This window comes from Dendrobium catenatum, unplaced genomic scaffold (genome assembly GCF_001605985.2).
Source record: "Dendrobium catenatum unplaced genomic scaffold, ASM160598v2 fragScaff_scaffold_390, whole genome shotgun sequence".
Classification (NCBI taxonomy): Eukaryota; Viridiplantae; Streptophyta; class Magnoliopsida; order Asparagales; family Orchidaceae; genus Dendrobium; species Dendrobium catenatum.
The window spans coordinates 9,047,497-9,057,559 of NW_021318852.1; the positions used below are offsets into that span (position 1 = coordinate 9,047,497).

General features: G+C 35.9%; 1 protein-coding gene across 1 annotated transcript; it reads right to left on the bottom strand.

Moving 5' to 3' along the window:
* Nucleotides 1-7,457: 7,457 nt before the first annotated feature.
* Nucleotides 7,458-9,033, bottom strand: LOC110105812 (eEF1A lysine and N-terminal methyltransferase). Its single transcript, XM_020835456.2, has one exon. The coding sequence runs from the start codon at nt 9,006-9,008 to the stop codon at nt 7,650-7,652; it is 1,359 nt and encodes a 452-aa protein (XP_020691115.1). The 5' UTR covers nt 9,009-9,033; the 3' UTR covers nt 7,458-7,649.
* Nucleotides 9,034-10,063: the final 1,030 nt, after the last annotated feature.

The following is a 10,063-nucleotide window of genomic DNA, read 5'->3' on the forward strand; positions in this document are numbered from 1 at the left end:
TTTTTTTTCAAGAGTATAATAACCTCATGCCATTTTCAAAGCGTATGAAGTTGATGCCCCCACTCTTCTGATTACAGAACTGTTACGTACAACGCTCAGACGCGAATTTACAAACTCTACCGCCGCGTATTTTCTAACACGCAACAATAATTAATATTTATTTTAATATATAATAAATATGTGATGTGACAACTTATACTATATTTATAATATTTTCCTTGTTTTTATTTTTATTCTTTTGCGTGATTAAACGTTACATGTGGTTAAGATGTTCTAAACAACATTATTTTTTGACTCCTAACATGAGGAAGTGTGCTTTGCTTTTGACTTAAAATTAAGGCCGCCCGAAAATTCTAGGTGCAAGTCAACCCATTTAACAAATAGGTCAATCTTAGGTTCAAGTTTTTGAACCGATTGAAATATCGGGTCCAGTTCGGGTTAACACACAAACCCAAATGCAACATGTTTGACCCTTCTATCGCCCACATCTCGACCGCTCATCCCACTTCACGATCGTCGTGCTCACACCCACCCTCGCCCTCATCTGCTCACTAGCTAGCCCTTGACATCAAGCTAGCCTGCCTTGCTCTTGTTCACCCGTCGCACTCAACTGGATTAGCGGGTTGGGTTGTGTCGAGTCAAGTTTGGGTCTAAAATTTTAACTTGTTTGAACAAAGGGGTTAGATTCGAATCAAATGGGTTAAAAACACGTCAATTTCATATTTGACCTGAATAAAATCACCATTCATAATTGTCATTCAAAATATTCTTTATTATTATTATTATTATGCATTTATAATTTCTAACAATGATTGTTAAGTTGAGAGCATAGTCAGCTAAACTATGTAACCTTCAAATATTCTATGAAAAAGTGATTTTATCACATTTCAAGCAAACAAAAAATAAAAAATATGCTTGCAATAACTTTCAAAAATTTATTTTTTCCGATAATTATTATATAATCACTTTTAAAAAAACTGCAACCACCCCAAACGGGGTTGCTGAAGCTGTTTATGTAGTTTGAAAAATTCAGCTGCACTCTCTTCATAAACCAAAAACCTATTTGTTGTTTGAATGACTGCTATGTCAATGTGTTTGCTGGTTACAAAGATTAAGGTTTTGTTTGGGACAATTTTCTAGTTGTTTCTTAAAGCAAATTTTATACTATAAAATTGCTTTTAAAAGCAACTAGAAAGCCGTCCCAAACCAAACCTAAAATGCTACTATTTTCATTTATATGCAATAAAACTCTGTAACATCATAATGCCACTGCTTATAAATATTTCATTATGGTAATCAATTTCTTCAATTACCAGTATAGTTTTCAGATGAGCAGATTACCAAACATTATTCAACATAAAAATATCAATTCATCATAGGTAATTAGGGAGGCGAGCGAGTCAAGTAAGCTGGCTTAAGCTCGACTCGCTAAAGAGCCTCATAAGCAATTAGGACTGTAAGTGAGTCAAGTTGGCTCATAAGTTAGCTTAAACTCAACTAGCGAAAGAGCTCGCGAGTCCTATGCACTATAGGAGAATTGATGTAGCACATTAATTGAATAAAAAAAAAATAAAGCAATATAGCTAATAACAACAAGAGTCCAATTAAAAAAAAATTAATTGAGTTACAATTTAAATATCAGTTTAAATATTTAAATTTAAAATTTAACAACTAGAAGGTTTGATTTTTCATCTTATAGAACGAATATTGGCTAGCATCTTAATTGAGATAAGATGAATTAATAAAAGTGATTGACACATTCCTCTATTTTTTTAATAAGGTTTGATTTTTCATCTTATATATGGGCTAGCACTTTAAAATCAAATTTTATTTTTGTTTTTGTTAATGCTTATGGTTAACTCTATAAATTTATTTGAATTAACTTGTGCCAATTTATTTTCTTAAGAACTAAAGGCTTGATAGTCTTGCACTTTTTCTTTTTTCTTTTATATTTACAAATATTGGCTGGCATCTTAATTGAGATAAGATGAATTAATAAAAGTGATTGACAGATTTCTCTATTTTTTTAATAAGGTTTGATTTTTCATCTTATATATGGGCTAGCACTTTAAAATCAAATTTTATTTTTGTTTTTGTTAATGCTTATGGTTAACTCTATAAATTTATTTGAATTAACTTGTGCCAATTTATTTTCTTAAGAACTAAAGGCTTGATAGTCTTGCACTTTTTCTTTTTTCTTTTATATTTAAAATTGCTCAAGGATAAGTGAGCTAAACTTAATTTTTTAGGCTAAATAGAATTTTGCCACAAAAAACTTTAATTGTCTAAAGAGAGCTCGAGATGAGAAAGGTTTTGCAAGCCCCACCTCACATGGAAATTTTTTTACCTAAAATTTCACTTATTGCACATTAATATTATCTTTTCTTACTCTTTGTTTTTAAAATATTTTTTCCTCTTATCTCGCTTCATATTCTTAAAATCATCGGCATGGCAACCAAATCAACATCTAAGGATCAAATTGAGAATTTGACCATATTATAATACATCTTAGACCTTAAAATTCGTGAAAATGATTTTAAAAACCAACAAATCTTTGAAGGAAATAAGATTCAAATGCAGATATTAAGAAACAAATGTAAAAACCTCATGGTCAACTCTGACTCCCATAGTAGTTCAAATTATATCCACGGAACAAATGAAGAAGACTCACATCCAAACCCCGTGGAAAACCAAACTTTTAGAAGACCACCAACCTATAGGAATTAAAATAAAAGAGAAAATCATTATAGGAATGTTGAAAACTTTAATTACCATCAAAGAGAGAAGGTGAGGCCTCTATATATGATAGTGTTAATAACCTAAATAAATTCATAGACTATTTAATACAAATAGATGATTTTTTTTATTGATAAAACATGGATGACTACTAGAGAGTTATTCTTATTGAGATGAAACTTTTAGAGTATGCCAAAATTTATTAAATCAACAATTTAACCAGATAGCAGACACTAGGCATGATGAATTTTAACTAAATAGAGATGAAAGAAATGTTAGGACCTAAACATTATTCTAGGCACTATGATAAGAGACTGCATGGAAAACACTCTTTAGCACCCATTCTCTCCTCCCTTTCTCTCTTAGAAAACTATCTTATAAGCCTCTCTCCAATAATCCATTCTCTCTCTTAAAAGGCTTCTTTCTTTGCCTCCTCTCTCTTCTATGGAAGCCTCTATCTCACTCTCTTAAAATTCTCTCTCCCTCTATTATAAAAGTCACTCTCTCTTTTAGAATCCACTCTCTTTCTATGTCTATCTTAGAATCTATTCTCTCATAAAAGCCACTCTTTCTCTCACATAAGATTCTCTGTATATCCTACAAGCCTCTCTCTCTCTCTCTTAATCCTCTCTCACTCTTAAAAGCCTCTCTTTATCTCTCTCTCATGTTAATTATACGCCTTCCAAGCTTCTCCCTTTTAAGCCTTTATCTCTCATAAAAACTCACATATCCTTCTATCTCATTCTCTCTCTCTCTCTCTCTCTCTCTCTCTCTCTCTCTCTCTCTCTCTCTCTCTCTTACAAGCAACTCTCTCTTAAAATCATGATTATGTGTCTATTGAGCAAGAGAGGAGAAAAGTGGGTTGTGATATCCATGTGGGTGTACACACGAGTGGATTGTGACAATGGGAGGGAAGAAAAGAAGTGAGTAGTGATATATTGAGGAAGTGTGGCCACAGAAAGTGGGTGCAATTGATAAAAAGTGGGTTGTGATGTACCCGGGAGTGTATGCATAAGAAGTATGACATGATAGATAGGAAGAGGAGAGATATGACAATAGAAATGTGCGCACATGAAGCAGATTGTGATAAACAGTGTGTGGTGCGGGTACTTATGCACGAAAGAAAAAGTGAGAGAAAGCTATAACACGCTCATATATACATTGCATTGACTAGTACATATATTCTTATGTTTATTTTTAATGTTGATACATTTCCAAAAAATTCAACTGATAATTACAAATCTCAAGAAATTTTGAATAGAAAATTTCAAAAATTAAATTTATGACCATTCAAATTCTGATTTTAGCAAACGTATAGTGGAACTAAACATTTCAATAATTCGAACCCATCAACACCATAGATGATTTGATATGAGTCCAAATAAACTCAAATCAAGCACTTGAAGCATATTTGAAAACATCTAAAGATTAATTGAACGAATAAACAATCTCTAAATCTTGTGCTTATAATCAAATCGAATGACTTGTTGAGACGAATCTAACAAACCTAAGATCATTTGATTCTAACATCATTAAGGCACTCAAAATGCTAGATAAATTATCTATAATCAAAAGGATCAATATGAGTCGTTCGATGAAGTGTTTTGGATAATGACCAAATTTATCAAAATACCTCAAAAAAAAACTATAAATAGGACCTCATTTTCTATAGGAGGGGAGGTTCAAGGGTTGAGATAGTTAAAAGAAATCTATTGCATTTTTCAACGATTATTGACAACAACCATCATCAACAATCGTCGTTATCATCGCTAGACTTATGTAATCCAACTATTATAGCTTGACTTTTAACATAGAACACTATTGTTAAGTTTTAGCAGTCCGCTAGTGAACACTCAATTTACACAATTCCCATAACATAAATCAGATAATTGTTTACAATTTATATATAATTCAATCTTCTTCAACTGTGAAGAAATGAGGGATTATTATTTATATTATTTAGTAGATTTATTCGATTGGCTCAGACCTCATAATTTTTCTCTTTCTAGGATATTCCACATAAACAATTTTAATATATCTTACAAATTTATATCTGTGTGTTGAATATTTGTATAAAGTTAACATATTACATATTCAACCATTACAAATTTTCTAGCACATCAATGATCTCATTTCTTTATAATCTTTTAATGTAAATTTACAAATAGACATTTGCAGGAGGATGTACCTTGGTGTATGCTTTTTGCTGATGATATTCTTCTTGTTGATAAGACTAGTGAGGAAGTTGAAAGTAAACTTGAATTATGGAGGTCAACATTAGAGACTAAATGTTTTCGCTTGAGTAGATCTAAAACGGAATATATATAGTATAATTTTAGTAGTAATAGACCTAGTGAGGGGATTGTGACTTTGGACGATCAAGCCATTAATAAGAGTACACGTTTTAGATATCTTAGATCTATTGTTCAGAGTGATGGTGAAATAGATAGGGATATTATCAGCAGAATTCAAGTTGGATGGTTGAAGTTGAGGAATGCATCGGGCTTGTTGTGTGATAGAAAAGTACCTCTCAAACTTAAGGGGAAATTCTATAAGATGGTAGTGAGGTCTGCAATGCTTTATGGTGCTAAATGTTGGCCATTAAAAGAGAAACATAATACTAAGTTAAGTGTGGCAGAGATGAGGATGCTCAGGTGGATGAGTGGCTTTACCCTTAGAGATAGGATATGAAATGAGCATATACGTGAAAAGGTTGGAGTAGCTCCAGTAGAAGATAAGATTAGAGAGAGTCGCCTTAGATGGTTTGGTCACATAAAACGGCGGCCTTCCAATGACCCGGTTAGGATAGTAGAGGTATTAGATTTGACTTATGTTAAGAAAGGTAGATGCAGACCTAAAGACTTGGTTAGAAAATATTATGAATGACCTTTCTTTATTAGATTTAAACAAGAATTTGACCTTTAATAGGACACAATGGAGAAAAATGATTCATGTAGCCGACCCCACGTAGTGGGATAAAGGCTTGATGTTGTTGTAATGTAAATTTACAAATAATTTTTCCTTGTCCTTACCAAAGTTCTATAGGGGAGAAGATGAGCATAATGGTAAATCTATTAACTCATATTTACTACACAACAAAACAAAATTGAAGCCGAAATACTAATACCATTATCATCATGTCCTCCACTCCAACGGCTATAAAATCCACACCAGCCAATATCACCACAACTACCACCCGGAGCACCGAAGCGGGGTCGCGCGGCCGGGTTGCGCGGAGAGCGGAGCGGTCGGGCGTGGAGGCAGCGGGTTTGCGACGGGGTTGCGAGACAGCAGGTTTGCGGGTTGACCCGACAACCCGTCGGATCAACCCGAACTCAACCCGTTTTTCAAACGGGTCGATTTCTGGAACCCGAACCCGACCCGTTTTGAAATCGGGTCGGGTCCAACCCGGATTTTCCGGGTCGGGTCCGGGTCGGGTTTTCGTGTCGTGTCAAATATTGACACCCCAACCCATACGCCTCTATCTCCGAGTCCACCAAAATCTCCCTATCGGCTACATATATCACTCCATTTTATCCATATTCAATCTTCACAAATCCATTTTCAAGACCACCTACACAATCACCAATCTACATACAACCAAAGTACTATCCCCAATCATCTTGTTCTGTTTAACATTCTAGCTACCCTGAACCTTCTTACTATCCTTCTCATTACTTTCATGACTACACTACCCAGCATCAACACGCAAAAATAATATGTTGAGCCTACTGGTGGAGAAATTATTACGTGCGGATGCCGAATGGAGTTTACCATCCGAAGACCAACCAGAATATGTCACATCAACAATACTGAGCCGGGTACCGAGCAGGGGACGACATGACGCATTCTAGTTGGTCTCTGGACAGCATTCGGCATCCGCACAAAATAATTTCACCTAATTGTGACATGTAAGTCTTCGAAATAATTGTCTTTACATAATTAATTAAAATTGCCTTCATATTATTTCTCTTTTATCAAGTTCAATCCTACATGTTTAACTCATCTCAATGAAGAACAAACGAGATTAGAAACATCAAGCGAGCTAAGTTTGATGCTCCTTATGTATATTGGAAGAAGGTATATTCAAAAGTTCACGGCATGTGGTGGAATGGAGTTATTTGTCCCAACCAAGAGATTTTATTACTTGGAAGTATATGGAACAAAATAGATCACATATTCCATTTATATTTACTGAAAAATGATTAGGAAGGCAATGGTTAGTTCAAGACTACTAAGCATTCGTATGAGAACTGCATAGAGGGTTGCATCTATTCTGTCATGTTGATTCATTCCAAAGAGAATCTAACTAATAATTTTTCTCATAAGAGCCAATGAAACAAAAAGCATGATACCACATGAAAGGGGCAAACAAGTGAGAATGATTGATAAAAATGTAACTCACAATAGCTCAAACAAACACAAGAACTGAATGCACAAAAAATGAATTTCTACAAAACAAACATAAATTAGTATAACCCACTTCAATACAACTCAATTCTAAAATTTTGATTAAAACACTTTGAATGAAACAAAAAATTGACTCTTAGGCTTCGTTTGGGACGACTTTTTTATTGCTTCTTAAAGCAACTTTCTAGTTTAAAAACTAAAATTTTCATGCTAAAAAACTATTTTAAGAAGTAGTAAGAAAGTCATCCCAAACAAAGCCTTGGAAGGGGTTTTCGGTTGAACTTTAACAAGAAGCAGGCATCATCAAAGTATAATTGAAAGTTAGTTACTTTTATTCATAAAATTTCATATGTTTACTAAATGAATTTCTCATCAACTTAACAAGAGTTTTATTTTCTGGGAAAAAATGAAAAAAGAAAACTACAGTGGACAAACTCCGCCAAAAATGGCAAATCTTTACAAACATAAAGGCTTTATCCACAACTTGATCTTCAAATCAAATATCAGATCTTCTTTATACGATCTATAAATCTCTCACAATCTAACTTCTTCAACTTCTCATAAATTCCAACCTGCTTCTTCATCTTCTTTGCAACCGATCCAATTGGAGAAACCGTTGCAATAATAACAAAATTCTCCCCATTTTCTACTCTCAGTTCATACAATTCACAGAAAACCTCTCGAAAAAGCTTAATCATATTTGCATATGATGATTCATTCGAAGGAATAACATTTACTACCAGAATCCCATCCGGATAAAGAGCCATTCTTGCCCCAACAAGAACACTCACTTGCAAAAACTCCGCTGGTGGCGCACCGATACCTTTCATAGGATCCTCTTCATCTAAATCCACCATGATGGCATGAAAAAGATTTCCCTTCGATCGTTCTAGCGCAAAATCCTCGATTAATTTGATCCCATCATCCACAACCACCTTCAAGAACTCACCTTCAACTAGTCCAAAATGCCTCCTTGCAACGCTCAAAACAACAACATCGGCCTCCACACCTAATACACCAAACCCTAAATGGCATCTTAGAGATGCGAGCAGCGGCCCTCCACCAACCCCAACGCATAGAACCCATGGCGCACAGCCAGAAGCAAAGGCATCATCGATAGCAGAAGCGTTCAAAAAAAGCGCGGAAACCATGGGTGAAAGATAAGGTTGAACCAACGAACCCGTCTCCGGCCGAAAGATTCCAGCATCAACAGATTCGGGAAGGAGCCGTACCTGGGTCTGAATGAGATTGGGCATCTTCTTGAACCGCAACCGGCGACGGCGCTCCGGCAACGAAGGCGATAGGTCAATCTCGACGTCCTCCACCAGCATCTCCCCGGCGGAGGGACCTACTAACCTCTCAACAGGAGTGGATCGAATGACGTTATCCTCATAGGACAGAAAGGGGATCGTCGGCACGCCATTCAAAAACGCAGCTTTAGGGCATAAGGCAAGGAGAAGAGGGGTGAGGCTCTCCTGGAAGCAATCCAATAACTTCCCTTCGCCGTCTGGCTGGGAACGATGATAGGGTCGCGGCAAGGAGGACGAGGGGGATGGGAGGTCGCCAATGAGGACGAGGCGGGAGATGGTAAGTTTAGGAGATGACAAGAAAAGGAGGAGCTGAAAGTGGCCGGCTGCGGTGGAAAATACCCAATCGTCTTCGCGACCGTGAGGGACAAGGACGGCGGCGATCGCTGGTAGAGAAGGATTCGATGTGGAAGACGGGGAATCGGCGACGGCGACTCGGAGGGCATCGGCGTAGGGGTTTCCTGGAGATGCTAGAGGGTTGGGAAAAGAGAAAGAGAGGAACTGAGAAGGGACGATGAGCTCAAACACCGCAGGATCGATGCCTTCTGCGCTCATGGCATTTTTTCATGAAAAGAATTACGAAGCTTTTACTGCTTTATGATTTCCTTAATAGAAATCAGGAAAATGACATAAAATTTATCCCGATTTAATTCCAATTTAATCTAAAAGGGATCATTTTGAATCCCAAATATCAGTTATATTGCCCCAAATTCAAGGAGTGAGCCACATAAGAAGCTGCCAACAGTTCAAAAAGAAGAGAGAAGATTATGATGTAAATTTCTTACAAAGCCAGATAATTACGAGAAGTAAACTATGATTTTATTTGAAACAATTTTCTAATTATTTTTTAAAACAGTATTTTAGTATTAAAACTGTTTGAATACTAAAAAACTATTTTAAAAAATAGTAAAAAAAGTTATCACAAATAAAAGATATCTTAGATACATCAAGTGATAAGCTCATGAAGAGGGCGAATTATTACGTCCAGTGACCGGACCGTCCTGACATTAATCTAGATGCACCACGTCAACCGGATACACTAGGCCCCGGATTTATCTGGGTAACATGGCGCGTCTAGATTGTTGTCTGGACGAATCCGGAAGTTTAATACTTGTGTTTTCATACTATTTTTTAGCTATATTCTATAGCTTGTATCTCTGATAAAGCACTTGGGCAAATTTTTAAACTAATTATTGTTTAAGAACTAATTAGGGGATTAAATACATTTAAAAATTAATTTAGAAATAGGCATAGCCACCTGTTTTGGGCAAATTATTGCATCAGGTCACCTGACAGAGAGATGCGTTCGGTCTCTCTCTGTCTACAATAACCTGCGCTTTCCCAACTTTCCATTTCCTCCTCTGCCGAAGCCCGATCCCCATTCGCTACAGTCGCATTTCGACCGCCGATTTTCGTACGAAGCTCAAGGTGACTTATTTTATTTTATTTTATTTTATTTCTTGAAGTATTAAAGTTAGGGAGGTGTTATATTACTTAAGATGCCCAAATTTTTCATGTATTACGGTTTGCAAGTGATTGTAGGAGCCTATTTTTTTAGGTATTTGAATATATTTTTTTGGATTGATTTGTGTATGGCTAAGCCAAATTTG